At 37.0% G+C, this 16,674-nt stretch overlaps 1 protein-coding gene across 3 annotated transcripts in view; it reads left to right on the top strand.

Moving 5' to 3' along the window:
* The window catches only part of cntnap5b (contactin associated protein family member 5b), a 48,885-nt gene extending 44,551 nt beyond the window's left edge, over nt 1-4,334 (top strand). For 2 of the 3 annotated variants that reach the window (XM_043223788.1, XM_043223786.1), the window contains 6 exons: nt 615-839; nt 1,717-1,850; nt 2,605-2,692; nt 2,901-3,104; nt 3,187-3,258; nt 3,901-4,334. In XM_043223788.1, coding sequence (XP_043079723.1) covers nt 615-839; nt 1,717-1,850; nt 2,605-2,692; nt 2,901-3,104; nt 3,187-3,258; nt 3,901-4,103 — 926 coding nt within the window. In that variant the 3' untranslated portion in view covers nt 4,104-4,334. The remainder of the gene's footprint in view (nt 1-614; nt 840-1,716; nt 1,851-2,604; nt 2,693-2,900; nt 3,105-3,186; nt 3,259-3,900) is intronic. The other variant, XM_043223787.1, reaches the window with a different exon arrangement.
* The last annotated feature ends 12,340 nt before the right edge of the window (nt 4,335-16,674 follow it).

Here is a 16,674-nt window from a genome sequence, read left to right as displayed (position 1 = left end):
TTTGTGCCCGCAGATTGCACCTGATCAAAGCTGAGCTGGATAAAACATGAGATATTCAGTGCAGTTCTGCTATTCTCTGTCTGTCTCACTGTCTCGGCATGGCTCGCGTCCATGACCGTGAACCGCAGTTGTTTAGATGAATTTCGCTCAAAGGGTTGCAACTTGACCAATCCCAGCGGACCTTCCCTGCCCATCACGCTCAATTCTAAACCTCTCTGCTGTCAATACAGCCTTTATCACATTTGATCCTCTGATATGCCAGACAGCCGAGCCATTCAACGCTCTGTGAATGAGACGGCATTCTTGCCTTCGCTTTTCCTTTATTGGACTCTGGAGTGATGGTGTTTCTGTTCTAATAATATTATGAGTAAATGAACACCATGAGATGCCCAGGGGTCGGTTTCAGTCCAAGCATAATTTTGCATTCATTTAAAGTTTAAATGATTCATTTCCTCTGCATTTTCCACTCTGTCCATTCAGCGGCGTGTCCTTGGTGTTCGACAGCGCATTAATATGCTGATAGGGAAACAAAAACACGGCCAATCGCCGTCTAAGATCTGCCCACAAGCATTTGCACCAACATTTTCACGCTTTTGCGTTTTCTTCCTTTTCAGAAGTTTCCGTGTCCTTTGAAAGCGGGTCCTCGGTGACCTACACCTTCCAGGAACCGTTTTCCGTGATGCGCAACCACAGCCGTCAGTCCTCAGCTATCTTCGCCCAAAGCAGCAATTCACGAGAGAGCATCGCCTTTAGTTTCCTCACAACTCAAACGCCTGCCATGCTTCTGACAGTCAACACCTATCATCAACAGTACATGGCCGTTATTTTGGCTCACAATGGTACTAACATAATATTACTACTTTTTGGGGTTTTTTGTATACATGGGTGAATCTCTCAAAACATTTTAGAACATGTTTTGGTCACACGGTGTATCATCCCAAAATAATAAAAATAATACATCATATTTTGATTTTTTTTAAAAGACATTGTTGTACATTATTGAAAAAAACCCCAGAAAAACCCATATTTTCATTAAAAAAAGAAAATAAAAAATAAGCAAATGTTTCACTTATTCAGAAAGCATATTAATGCAAGACTTTATGTTATATAGTATTTATGCATCATAGTTTGTTGTGCTGCCCTATACTTGCTTATTGTGGGTAAAGTACGATTTCTAATGCACAAAACTTTTTTCGGCTGCCTTAAATGTAAAATTAAATGTATAATATTTAACATACATGTAATTAAAAGCGCTTTGAGATTTAGAGGAATATTACGGAAATGGGAATTCAAATATATAACAGGTTTAACAGATATTGGCTAAATTTAATTTAGTTAAAATAGTCTAGAAAATTCAGAAAATAATAACAATCACAATACTGAATGCAGCAGGAAAATTGTATATTTCTTTTTTTTATTGAAGATTTAGTCCTGTTACTGCATGCGGCAAATCACAGTACTGTATTGGCCAATCAGAGCTGTTTTTTAAATCCCTTCAAACTGTCAGTAGATGATTACAACAATGATGGTGATGGTGATGATTGGAGAGTAGCATCCTTTTCTGTGTTCCGCATATTTCAAACCAGCGGTCAAGCTAGCAATTACCCTCATCAGTGGGGAAGGAAATGAGCCATCCAGTGTGCTGTGCTGACTTGATTCTGTCTTACTTGTGTCTCAAATTGCCTGCGTTTCTCGCGTCTCATTGGTGTCCCGCAGGAAGTTTGCAGATTTGGTATCGGCTAAACAGAGAGAAAGAGCCGGACATCTTTACTCCTACATCCATTAATTTGGCCAACGGAGAACTCCACAGAGTCCAGATCCATAGAGAAGGACGGGACATGTATGTCCAGGTAAGTTTTGCATATATTTCAAATAACTGGGTCAGTTCTTTGGCAGTTACTAACCTTTTTAGAAAACAAAAAGCAACACAAATTCAATTAAAGATGTTTGTTGCATGCATTTACAAAAAAAAAGTACAGATATTTAATAATTACACATATATTAAACATAAATTAAATTAAAGATTGCAATTCCTCATTTTTGTGACAAATTCTGTAAATTGGTTTTACGTATAATTTTCATAAATTGTAAAAAAAGTAAATGTGTGTTGCAGTTTACATAAGAATAATTCTAAAACGCACATTCTTGAGGCAGTTTTTCATAAGAATGGTTTTACAAGATAAATTACATAGAAATTTAATGAATGCTTTCATTTTAATAAGATCGGTTTTTACAAACAATTTACTAAGAAGTTTTCATCACTGGTGTTTTATGATTCACTTCCGTCATTGCTGAGGGAAAGTTGTAACATCATTAATCGCATTCCCCTCAGTTGATTTAGATCAGATTTGTTTTCAGTCTGAGTTGAATAAAGTACCCTGATGTGCACGGCTGATGATACATTGAAGTTTTGTACCCTGGTAACAGAGACTTTATGAGCAGTGCTTAAACTCAAGGATGTCATCAGTATTCTTCACGCAGTGTTGCAGATTAACAAGTGGCGGCTTTTGTCTCACACCAATAAAATATTTGTAGAATCTTGCGAATGTCACGCCGCATCTCTCTCTCTTTCTCTCTTTCTCTCTGTATCCTTCTCCTTCTTAGATTGATAAAGATACCAATCTGAAATACAGCCTGTCCACGGACAAAGAGTTGATCACGATAAGGTCTTTGACATTGGGGAAAGTCACAGGTAGGCGGTTTAATTAAACTCCAAGATTAAAGCTGTGGGTGTGCAAGCTTGTGCTTAACTGACTAATTCACCACACAGAGCCACCTTGAGATAGTTGGATGGCCAAAAATCGCTCGTTTAGCGCTACCTACATTAGTTTGCTTTAGTTTAGCATCATTTGTTTGGCAAATAAGAACTTCCTGAGGTATGTTCTTCTTGCCCCTGTCAGGTCGAGCTGGTGTAGATGAGGAGGTTCTCCAGGCTGGATCGAGAGGTTTCATTGGCTGTCTGTCTTCAGTTCAGTTTAACCATTTGGCTCCTCTCAAGGCGGCCATATTGAATCGAGGCAGCTCGTTGGTCAGTGTTCTCGGGAACCTGGTAGAGTCGAATTGTGGAGAGCTGGCTGATAAGTCTTCATCCAGATCTTTGTCCGGTAGGTAAAAGCACCTTCTTATGCTTTCAAGAAATGACAAAATGAATGGAGTCGGTGTACAAACAACAAACTTTATTCACAGATCATGCAGACACAGGAAGTAGAGGGAAAAAGCTTACAAATGCTGCCCAAAGTGACTCCGCTGTAATTGGGGGTAGGTGCTGCTCCATTTCTTAAGGCAAATGTGCTTTAAACCTTTTTCAAAAATTCACACAAATATACCTTTCCAATTCCAGTAAGGTATCTTGAAGGTGAAAAAGGTGACATTAAATGTGTGTGGTAGCATCATTAGCAAAATTTCAGGGGCAAAAAAGATCCATCATTAGAAGGTTACTCCATCCCAAAACAAAAGTTTGCCATTAATCATTTACCCCCATGCCATTCCAAACCCGTAAAGATATTTTGGATATCTGTATCATTGACTGCAAATAAATGACACTTCCAAGGTTATGTAGAGTATCTGCTGGTCACAAATAGTGTATGCACTTCTGTGTCAGCTGTGACGCAAGGATATGTCTTTTACGAATATTTACATTGTGATGCATCCCTGTGTCCCTGTGGCTGATAAACGGCACTATGTTGACGTTGCTGTGCCGAGTTGTCGATGATTTAGTTTTTTTCCATGCAAAAGTAATTAAAAGTGTATTAAACAGTGTTTCATTTAATAGCACCTGTGACAATTCGTAGAAGTTGCGTTCATACCTAGCAGCTTTCTGTTGGTCAGTGCAGCAACTTAAATCGGTTGAGGAAATCTTTCATCAGCACCAGTGCGACTTACTTATTCTGTCTCTTGTAGGTTTGATCGCAGCAGTAGTGCTCATTACCCTCTGCGCCGTGGCCGTGATGACCCGCTTCCTGTACCGTCATCGACACGAGCGTACACGGCAGATGGCCTCCGTCAAGGAGAAAGATCACCAGCCCAGGCCAGAACTCAGATACCGGGCCGAACTGGACCTCCACAGTGCCATGCGAGACAGCAGGAAAGAGTACTTCATCTGACCTGTGTCGTACGAACCTCGTGACCCCCACTGAGTCGCTGCGACCCTAACGTTCGGCGCCAACTCAGTGGACAGGGATTGGGGACAGGAAGTCAGCTGAGCCTTGTGGACACAGCCAGTGCCCTTCACCCTCCCAACCACTGTCCTTTAGCATCCAGGATTCAGGGAATGGAAAGTACATAACACAGAATTACAGCGGGACACAGGCAGCGTGGCGGATTCTAACAGACCGGGTTTAAGACAAAATGTTCCCAAGAGTTAGAAGATCAGGTGGCTTCAAAGCTCAGAAGCCGTACCCAAACATGGCCTTCAGCCCTTCGTAGAGGATGGAAAATCAAACGTTTGAAGCGACTCTTTTGCTTTCAGGGCTAATTATTTAACCAGACAACAAAGAGATTACAGAATCGTTTGTGTGCGCACACATGCGAATCGCTCTGGCAGACAAACAAACACTCGACGGTCTCCAGTCTGTGGACCGTGACCAATCAAACGGCTCTGGTGCGGTACTAATCCAGCACGAATGGTCTTGTTCAGCCACAGGCGAGCACGATGTAGTGATGCAAATAAAGTGGGTGATGTTACCAGTGGGGCTCTTTCACTTCCTCCTTCCTTTGCTCTGTTTCTCCTTCATACATTCCCTCCTTGTTTCCTTTCCTAAGGACAGCTTGAATCGGCATTCGTAATGCATTTAGCCTAACAGTCATGTGACAATTCGCAGAAGAGGAAATATGACTTGATTGTATCCATGATCGGGTTTGCGATAAATAGTGGTTTCAGAATGGAGGCGAGCGATTGGAGGGGAGAGGTTGATGATAGCATTTGAAAAGGAGGCAGAGCAAGTTATTTCATTTGGATAAAGATTCCCAAAGACTTTGTTTATTATTATTTGGAGTAATTTGCACTAAAAATCATTCCGAATGAGACCATTTAATCATGGTTATGTCATATATTTCAGAGTGTAACTGAGAAAACGTAGGGTGGGATTTTATTTTAGCGGGATTTGATCGGATTATTAAAAGTACAGTAGGAGTGATATTGATCAATATTATTTTTCTTGGTTACATCAGCAGAACAGTTGTGGAATAAGTGATTCATGCACAATAAAACCTGGATCATTTATTAAGAAATTAGACCTATTGTCAATTTTCATTACGATTTTACCCCATAAAATGATTTGACGCAGAAATTTTGAGTATTTCCTGTCGGTGCTTTATTTTAAACATCAGAAAGCCTTTACAGCATACTTTGCAGGTTAAATGATGTTGCTAATCAGTTGTAATTGTTATCTCGGGAAGGGAAATTCTCATTCTAGGGGATTCGGAGACAAATCGGTGTAGTTTGCAAGACAAATTTTCAGTTCTTGATCTTTTTTGCTAGAAGACTGTAAATCTGAAATGCGTAGAAGTGCTTAACGTTTATTTAGTCAACTTTTAAAAGCGTGCTACTATATAAATGGCCTCAAAGCTAATAGGCAGGATCTTACAAGCCAAGGAACTCCAATTTTGATTTCATAGGGTCTTTAAGTGAAGTTATACGGTCAATTTTGATTTTATGTTGTCTTTAAAGCCTCACTCGTTCAGTGCATCTGTTTCTGGTGCTATCACTCTACCACATGCTCTTACAGATTTACTGTTGGAAGTGTACATATGATGCACTCTACAGTATAAAGATTTTACAGGTCCTAATGTGACTCCTAAAATCTGAAGTCAATGATTGGTTTCAAGAAATGTTGTTCCAGAAGACGTTAAGTGGGTCTTAAAAAGTGCACATGGTCCTATCTACTAAAAATAAGCTTTTTAGTTTTTTAGAAAACTCGAAACATTATTAAAACGATATAAAATAAAGATTATAAAGACTATATGAATTGTTTAATTTTATTATTCTATTGATAGTTCTGTCATTGATGTTTCTTGAGTTAATGATGAATCTATTTTTCTGCTAAATAAATAATAAATATCATTTATAAATACATAAATGATATATTCTAAATAAATGGATATATTCTCAATATTATCATAAATACCTAACATATTTTCCTTATTTTTACTGAACAAAAAAAAATCGACTGCTAATACTAATACGTCTTGTTTGGGGCGCCGATGTTCCCCGAACAAGTCAGAAGAGACCTCTAATTGTATGTGCATCTAAAGTTTCGTATGCTGATCCGAAATGGCCACAATGTGTTTTCTGGGAACACAAAGTTCCCTGTGAATCACAGTTGCAGTGGAAGGAAGGTTTCGCATTGGAGTGCATCAAACCAGTCCACAATAAACTCTTAGACTGGGAATATGAGAATTCATTCTGTACTGGTGGGACCTAAATCTATTGCATTATATTCCTGAGGAACCAAGTAATGGAGTCAAAATATCATTCACAGCCTTTTAAAGGTTGCCAGGTCTTTCCCGTATAAGCCTCAAATATGTCTTAGATCATATTATGATTGCTTCCTCGCCGCTATGAGATATAATCTAAATATAATTGGTTCCCGGACTCAACATGATAAAAAAAAAATGTTCTGAACAGAATAGCACAGGAAAGGGTCAAGATGTGCAGATTCCTCCGATAATACCCACAATGCACCAGAGCGGAGCTTCGAGGCGGTATCTAATCATCGCCCCACCCAACCCCCTCATTTGTCATTTTCAGTGGCGTCAGGACAAAGAATCAGTAATGCTAGATATTTATCTAGCCGTGATCTATGTAAATGTCACTCCCGCGATGGAACAGAGATGATGGATCCCCTCTCAAACAGCCCTGGGCTCAGAACTGAGTCCGATTTACAGCTAAATCCATCTCAGCGTGGATAAACACCAGCCGGAATGTTGTACCACGATTGGCTCATTCCTCTCATTAGATTTCGCTGCGTCTCGCCGAGGTAATGAATCCTCAATCTCAGATATTCATGCTAGCGAAACTGAAATGAAGCGGGATGGCTTACCGAGCAATTTTAGCAGCTCACAGGAAGTTGTGATGTGTGTGGGTTTTTTAAATTAAGCCACACATCATAAGAAAAACAAAAATGGGAGCTTTTTTAATGGTGGCGGTACATGCACACAGAAATAAAAAATTACTGAAGAAACAATTTTCACTCAGAAATTGCTAGTGAGATTTAGAAGTAATTACAAAGAAATGGCGAGTGACACATTGAATTAAACATGAATGTTCCTCCATTAATTTTTGTTTTATTACTTGGAAAAATTATTTACAGTGCAGATTTGCAACAACCGTAATGAATGCAGGGGAAATAACTAGAATAACTGAGAAATAAGGTATATTTTATTATCTATTTAATTCTGTTGTATGTGTGTGTGTGTGTGTATATGTATATGTGTGTGTGTGTGTGTGTGTGTGTGTGTGTGTGTGTGTGTATATATATATATATATATATATATATATATATATATATATATATACATACACATATGTATAAAATACATCTTCAATGTTATTATTTTTCAACTACCAGTATCTATCTATCTATATATATATATATATATATATATATATATATATATATATATATATATATATATATATATATATATATATAATATTAAAGAAGTTTATTTTCTTTATAAATATAATTTATAATTTCTATATAAATATGGAATGAACTTTTATTGCATTTTCAGTTCTCACTTTAGTTTAGCATTAGTAATTTCGTTATTTAATTGTTTTTCAAATATCTTTCTTTTTTATTACTAATATTAACTAAATTAAAAGGATACTAACGTATGACTCAATCAATCATTGCACACTTGCATTAATACCAGTCTAGCCTATTTAGCCTATTTTAAATTAAAAATCATTGAATATTGTGGGATTGAAAATTATTATTAATGAGTCGGGTTAATAAGGCTTATCAATTCGTTCCCACAGCCCTGGGGACTTCGGCCATGTGTGCTGTTCGTATTGCGATTTTTTTTTTTTTTTTTTTTTTTTTTCCGAAAGCTGGAATATGAAGTAGTAGCTGCTGTATTTGAAGGACCGAAGTATCGTGTTTGTAGCCGTGGCAGTTTTGTGATGGTGTTTTGTAGATGTTTGGTTTTAGCTGAAATTCGCAGAATTCGCCAAGCTGCTGTCACGTAAGACACACATCTCGCTTTCTCCATAACAAGCCAGAACATCCACCACCCCAGAAAGCGCTAACAAATAACCCACCTTTCACAGAGCTAAAATCTTGTTATCCAAACAGTCTTGGTGGCATTGCTTCACCTGAATGCCAGAGGTCTGCTTGGATTCTTATATTTGCGGGGGAAAAAAACTGTGGTGTCCATTGCCTAAACACATTTTTGAAGTGCATTTAAATCTTTAATTAACATGACAAATCACTGACAATGTTATGGACTATAATATACACTGATTTATTTTGAGCTTGTTTTATATGGTTAGAATTATACAGGTGTATTGTAAATAAATGTATATTTAATAATAAAAAACAGACATTTTTGGTAGCTTTATGTGCTACATTTCTGTGTCGTCTTTTCTTCTAACCGCTTATTAGTAATAGCTATGTTAGAAAAGATCTTGACATGCATTGAGAATCTGTCTCGGTTTTGACAAGAACAAACAATGAGTTTTGTTCTCGCAGGTTTGCGTTCATTAAGCAAGTGTCAAGTGTTAGAAATGTCTGCTGTGGAACTGTACAAAGACAAACACGGGAAACACTGGATTTATTTTTGCAGCGAGTTATATTTTGTGTAGCTTTTTTGTAGCTCGATATCTGCTGGGCAACTGTTTGCAGCATGAATGTTTTTTTGCAAATGTCTACCTTATTGTTCCATGGATGCAGTCTCTCAGGTTTGAAACAGGTACGTACACGTTAGTCATTCCTAGTCATTTTTCTGTCTTTGGCAAACTAATGATAAAAAAATTAAAGCCTGTTAGAATATATTTGATGTCAGAAATCCAGCTATACTCAATGAGATTTTTGGTCAATGAGATTTCACAGTAGGCGGGGCTTCATGAATGACATGGCAAAAAAGTTAGCAAATTACACTATCTATAATACCTGGTTATGATACTGTGTTTTTCTCATTAAAATTTTTCGAGCTGCAGAAAGAGAGAGATACATTATTTTATATAGCCCGAAAGCTTTACAATTTGAGTAGTTTTGTTGTTGATATTGCCCGTGAAAGCGAAGTACTGTATGTCAAAAAACTGGGATTTTGGACCAATTACAATTTATAGATTTTTATGCATTACATAACAAAAAATAAAGACAAGAGGTCACTGCAGCAGTTTATACTTTAACGCACCATACCTGGTTATGATAGTGTTTTTCTGCCACAATACAGTATTGACTCGAATTAGGTTTCACTTTATATTGATGGTCCCTTATGAACCATTCTGTTGACAATAAGTAACTTTGCACCTACATGTCAAGTTGAGTATTAGTAAAGTATTAGTAGACTGGTAGGGTTAGGGTTTGAATAAGTTATGTTCTTGAAAGGTATGTTGGGAGATCATTATAATCAGGGTGGAATCGTATTCGTGTCGATACGGTATTTTTTAAAACAATTACGTTTTCGAGCTATAGAAAGATCGTCATTGTCTTAACTAACCACAACACAGCAATTTTTACTGGTTTTGTTGTCTGCGTTGAAAGCTAAATATTTTGATTGCGAAAATAAGCAGCCAATCAGAACAAAACCTAAAACCGCGTGCAGCACAATTTTAAGCCAATGAGATGTTATTGTGTGCATCTTTTTCAACCAAAATAATAAAGGTTGAACTAGTTCAAACGCAAATTGCTGTGATGTTACTGTGTGGTTAAAGCCTTCTCAAGACGCTTGCATCTCACTTGTGATTTGACGTTTGATTTTCTTCAAGCTCTTTACTTTTTGGGAAACTTTTCTGGTGATTCTCTGGTTGCTTTTCTGTAAAAGACTGCTGAAACGTAGTCCCATGCCGGGTTTTGCTGTTAAAGTCGATTCTCGTTTTAAGGCTTCGTGTATCAGTTTTCTCGAAATTGAACTGCGGATTTCGAATCTGCTACTATCCCATTGAATATGATCTCGTGCAGTTGAACCTGGGATGACAGTCGTATTCGAGTTTCTTCATACCGATGCAACAAAGCTTCAGACGCTGATGTTGTAAGAAAAAATAAATAAATGAAGATCGGTTAAAAGCTTTTGGAGGAGAATTCCGCATCCGATGCAGGCAGCACTTTAGGGACTGTATCAGGTATCCGAGTGTCAGGGAAAATAAAGTCCAGGTGAATGTATCTAGGTAATTCTGAGTCCCTAATGCAGAAAGACAGACAGGAAGGGATACTGTGTCAACAGCAACCATCTAACAAGTTGTAGGACAAAAGGTTGAGTGTATCAACTAACGGGGAGAAAAATTGAAGGCTCTTTTTATTTCCCTTTTCGCCCTGTTGTGGAGGCAGATAAGGCGGGATTCATGTCACCATTTTTATTGAGTCATTTCAACTTCCCATCTCTTTCCGATAGGGAGAATTAATATTTTCACATGGTTTGTCTGGCTCATGTCAAGTCCTCTCTCTTTTAGTGGGAGTACGGCTGTTGAAGTGGGAACTGTAGTTAGACAATTCAAGTCTGTAATGAGTAGACAAGCAGAACATATATACTCCCACAGTTTGCTGTTTGCAGGTGGTCTTCAGTGCTAGGGTTCAATTGTTCGGTTCAAACCGGGATTCGATTCCACCCCCTCATCCTCAAGTACCGCAGGTCATATTTCACGTTTTAGTATTTTGTTATTAACATTTGTACGTTTGCATTGGCAGTGTCATTATTGTAGTTAAGTAATGACTCTTAAACCAGCTTGACAGTTTTATACGTTCCTGCATTGAGTTTTTCTACCAAAACGCAAAGTTTGCACGAATCAGTGTTCGCTATGCATGTTACTACCACCATGTGAAGTGTTTTTGTTGTTGTTTTTTTATTTAATGGTATATTCAGTTGGCCAGAAATATTAAACAGGAATGTATAAAGTGATTATTACAGAGATTTTGTACAACGTTAGTTATTTTATTTTATTTTGGTGATTTAAAATCCTGCTGATTATCATTTAAAGTGATCTTCTTTTGAATTATACATCTATCTTTAAGGTTCTGATGTAAATATTTTTAACCACAGGTTAATGATACAATGTCAGGGAAGCTCACAATTATCTTCAGTTAACAGATTCCAAATTTATTCAGTTTTTCTGAATGGATTTTCATTTAGTGCAGTTATATTATTGATTATTAAGTAATATTGATTAAACATTATGGTTTATGGATTTGTATAAGATAAAGTATTAATTTTAAGATCCAGTGTGAGAAACATTGCGCTAAGCTCCTTATGTAAAATGGATTTTTCTTTTGATCGAAACTTTTACCTGAAAACATAAGCTGTTTATAATCTTCTCCACTCCTGAAACATGAAAATGATTCCCAATTATGTAGTTTATGCAGAACCACATGAGAGCTTGACACGTTTGCTAGAAGGTGTTTATTTTATCGCTAATGCCATGCTGCTGCTAATAAAAACTTCCCACTACAAGCTGGTGAAGGGTTTTCTGTTTATTTTAAATATGTAATTTGGCTCAACTTATTATAATGTTACTGAAATAGGTGAAAAAGAGTTCTGTTTGCAGTAAGGGACTGCTGGGTCATAAGACAGTTTAGCATTGCATGTATGCTAATGTGTTAGTTTTCGAATGTGTTCATATGCAAAACTAGCAGTCATTTCAGCCAGCTTCCAAAGCAGGATTTTTATTTGTCGTTTTCAAGCTTCATGACATAATGTTCCAGCCCAGTGCATTAAAGCAAACAAAACAGGACTGCTAGTTTGTATTTGTCACATTGTACTGTTTAGCCCACATTGAAATCTCATTCATCCAAAAATGTACTTCAAATAGCTGTATTTTAATACATGCAAAATGTAGCTCAATTTGACATGACAAGTTGCGTCACATTTCTCGTTGTACCCATTTTCTACTTTGTACAAAGGCTGAAATGTTGTTAGCATGATGCTAGTAATGTAAAATGTATGTACTTTGCTTTGCTTTGAACACAAACTGTGTAAAAACAAATCACTCTGCTTAGGAAAAAGTGTAAATGTATTAGTGTATACTAGCATAGCTAGAGTCACTGCTAGCAGGGTCACGTAGCAATAAACCATGTGCAACTAACCGCAGTTCCAATCACAAAAACCCATGATAATCCATTTATTTGTCAGATAAAGAATTGAATTCCCCTTACGAATTGCATCGAACGCTTGCTAAAATTAAAAAGTAGCGACTCCTACTGTGTGATAGAGTTTGAAAAATGGATGGGGATAAAAAATAGCCGTCTGAGAGGGCGGAGGTGAAGTGTTACGAAGCATCAAACTCCCACTCACCGCATATAGATGGGATTTAACCAGAGCAGAAGTGATGGCAGCCGTTGTGGCCACATATCAGCTTTTAATTTAAAGCTGGGCCTTCAACCAGTAATTTCATTAAAATGAGTCCAAGAGCGGAGTTGAACTCAGCCGTAACTATCTGGCGTCATCACTCAAACCAGCAGAAACACTCTCTCCTCCTTGATGTACGACCCCTCTCGTGAGATCGATCATCTCTCTGGTTTTCTGTCTCCTGCCTAAAACCTCTGCCTCTCAGTTCAGATCAAATCCAACTAATGGCTTCACACCGTCATCATTTATAAATGCACACCTCTGGCATTATTCCCCCACCTTTTTTTTTCCTTCTGTGCTCCTTTCTCCCTCTTAAGGTGAAGGGCATATCATGCATGAATCACAGTGCCACCCGTCGGTGACAGACGTGGATCAGAAAGGCTTGATTTAGTGCTAAATTGCACAAGTGTTCAGGATTAGCTGAGTAAATGTTGACAAGACTGAATCATGCGATGCCAAAAGATGTGATGGACGTGGAGGATTATGGGTAAATGTATGATGTCCGTATCTAAATGCATTTTTTAAAGGAGTAGTTCAACTAAAATGAAAATTGTCATTCCTGCTCCAGAGGAAGTCAAGGTTTGGTTAGTAAGTATAATCCAGTTAGGTGTTGGTATTACATCACAAAAAATTGTTGTATATTCTCTTTATTTGTTTGATTTACCATATGATTCAGGCAACATGAGCTATTTGAGTTTTGGGTCCCAATAGGAAGAAATCTCAACAATATCCCAAAATTAACTCAAATTTGTCAAGGGACCAATAACAAAAAAGTCAAAATAATTTGAAATGAGTCTCAGAATTGACAAGATATTGACAAGAATTGACAAGATATAATTGACATTGGTCTCTTGACAAATCTGATCTCATTTTGAGACAACATAGAGATTTCTTCTAAAGCTTTGGAGGAGGCAAATTTGACATTACTGGGAGAATTTTTTCTTTGGTATCTTGACAAATCTGAGCACATTTTGACAAAGAAAAACTATTTTAAATTTGTCCTTAAGCTTTAAAAAAATCTCAAATGCGCTTTGATTTTTCAAGATACTAAAGAAAAAACTCCCCCTGTAATTTGCCACCTTTAGATCTTAAAAAGAAATCTCCACGTTGTCTCAAAATCTATGTTGAGATTTCCTGCAAAACCTCAGAAGAGACAGTGTCTCAAAATTCTCTCAGATTCGACAAGATCAAAAAATGGATCTTTTAATCTCAAACTTCTCTCTCAAATCTCAAAGCTGTAGAAGATATCCCAACATTGTCTCCAAATTTGCTTAGATTTGCCAAGAGACAGAAGTCTGAAATCTTAATATGAACATTTATTTTATATGTTTATATTCTTATTGTGTGTCAGACATCTTATTTCTTTCAAATAAGGCACTTTAGGAGCAATATGTGAGGTAAAGTTGAGATGGTAATAATCACAATGGTCTTCCACAAGCTTTCTGGGCTTGTTGTTTCACAGTTAAGTTTTGTTGCAAAAACAAACAAAAAAAAGACATTTATCACAAAATATGAAAATAGAGTTTATCAGGGAGTCAACAAGGTTGTTTTGATGGTCTTTTACCACATTCTTTAGGTTCTGTGCCCCGACATATGCTGACTCGTTCAAACCGAGAGACGTTCCAGCAGAGCAGGTGGAAGAGAGGTAGAACATAACCCAATGTGTCATTGAAAAAAGAGACAAACATCTGTCACAGTGCTATCTCAGCTCTAAAATGCCTCGCCGTCTTTGCCTCACACACACACACACATAATACTGAGCAGCGATAGGGTGCACTAAACTACTTTATAAACGCACCCGAAAACAAACCTGTCAGGTTCCTCCCGGAACGATATACGTTTAAAAAGAGACAAGTACGAAAAAGGAAAAAGGAGAAAACGTAAAATCCTTGAAAAAAAAACAAAAAACAGGGGAAGGTGATGCAGTGTGTCACTATACTTCTGAAAGCAATTCATTCTGTCGTTTATGAGAAAATGATCTCAACCAGGGTAAAAAATGAACTGTAAAGGTTTTTACATTTTCTGAAGACAACAACTGTGCAAAACCCATTTCCACAATGTTGTAGATAGTTGTAATGGTGTTGCAATATGGTTGCTAATAGGTTTTGGGTGGTTGCTAGGTGTCTGTTAGGATGTAGCCACTTAATGGTCCAAGTCTAAATATCGCACCACAAAGTATTCATGATGTTCTAGTCTCTAGATATGATTCAAATCCCTGTGGAAACTGTTTCTGAGTCAGAGTAAAAAAAGTAGACAATTGTGACTTTATATCTCACAATTATAACTTCATATCACTCTTATAATTGGGCTTTATAGATCACAATATGAATTTATATATCAGAGATGGAGCTTTATATCTCATAATATGATTTTATATCTCCTGATATGTCTGTATATCTTTCAGTTGTGACTATTTCTTCTAATATGACCTTATATCTCACAATGTGATTCCATATTTCACAGTTTGAACTTTAAATCTCAATATTGACCATCACAATATGACTTTGTCTCACAGATGTCTATTTATCACACTATTGTAAACATCTATACCAACGTGACTTTAAATTTCATATGATATCTATATACTTCAGTAATTATTTACTATATATCTTACATGATGACTTTTTATCTCGCGGACTGAACACTGTATCTTACAATATGACTTTGTCATAACATGACTTCATCTCACAATCATAATATGACATTACATATCTCAATATTGATTATATATCATTTTTCTGACTTTATTTCATTTAGCACCACTAATTAATCAATCTGTACATCTGGACATTTCTCGGTAACTTGTTCTTGTTCAACTTTCTAAAACAGCCCAAAGTGTGATTGCATTGCTTGGGAGTAGGTAATGAATTTCTATGAATTGAAATGAGAGATAATTATCTTTATTTGTTATGTCTGAATGCAAAGATAATATGAAGTTGAAATATTGACCCCACTTTATATTGTTCTTAATACCTTTGTACTTACATAGTAACTAGACATAGTAACAGAGTATTACTAAACAGTTAACTGCTGTTACTTCCATAGTGTAGGGAAAGTCTATAGACTTCAACTGGTTAGATACATCGTTCAAAATATATTTAAAGTTCAGCAGAAGACAGAAATCTAATACAATTCGTTTGAAATCAAAGGGAAATAGAGTTGTAAATGACGTGCTTTCACACAGGGAAAACTTTAGTACATCACGTTAGATTTAAATCACTACAAGTCCTGGCTTGTTATCAAATCACAACTCTTGCACATAGGTGTCAACGAGGTGCAAAATAAAGACGTGAAAATAGCTCGGTCGCACAGCCTCTGTGTAGGAATTGTGGTATTCCCTGAGCTCAACACAAATAAATTAACACGTTTAAACTGACGTGTGGAAAAGACCAGCTGCTCAATTCTCTGATATCTTCTGTGTCATTTCCCTCATCACTTCAGGATACCCAAATCGCTGCAGTACAAATTACCAGAGTTTATTCGCTAAAAAAGGGCTTTCTTGCTTTATTTGGGTTGATACTTTAAGAGGAACACTCCTGAAGACAATGCTGATTATGCGCAATTTAAAAGTCAATGTGACATTTCTAGCAAAGAATATGAGGACAGACCTCTCCGTTTTTCTTGTCGAGTCGATAAGTCAGTGTTCGGCGTAGATTTGTGACTCTTCCCAACCTCGCCCTGCTGGTTGCCCGGCAACCCCGTGAGATTTCTGCATTTGGCTCCTTAAAAACACTGCTGTGAAGCACCTGAGAGAAATCAACAGCCTTCTGGGCTGGTCTGCTAGCCGCCAGCCACGCGCTGTCTCATTATCTCTCTCTATCTCTCTCTAACCTACTATTCACACTTATTTCCATGTGAAATATTATGTGCACCCCTAAGGATGTGTTCGGGCAAATATAACTGCAAGTCTGATATTGTTTTCCAACGCTGTGTCTCGTCTAGACGACTAGCATGTTTGTAACAAAACATTTTTTTAATTGGCTAAAAAGTGTTTCATTTAGAAATTGTTGGTGTTAATTTAGTTAGTTGGATAATCTGTATACTTTTGTTAGATTAAGAAAATGCCTTTATATCATTTTTAAACTACAGTTAATTTTGGTATTCAATTCACATTTTGTGCTTAATCCTGTTCTGTACACACAGTTCATGTGGTTCAAAACATTTCTTTAA

This window comes from Puntigrus tetrazona, chromosome 22 (genome assembly GCF_018831695.1).
Source record: "Puntigrus tetrazona isolate hp1 chromosome 22, ASM1883169v1, whole genome shotgun sequence".
NCBI lineage: Eukaryota > Metazoa > Chordata > Actinopteri > Cypriniformes > Cyprinidae > Puntigrus > Puntigrus tetrazona.
Note: the sequence above shows the minus strand (reverse complement) of the source record. Positions and strands in the feature narration are given on the sequence as shown.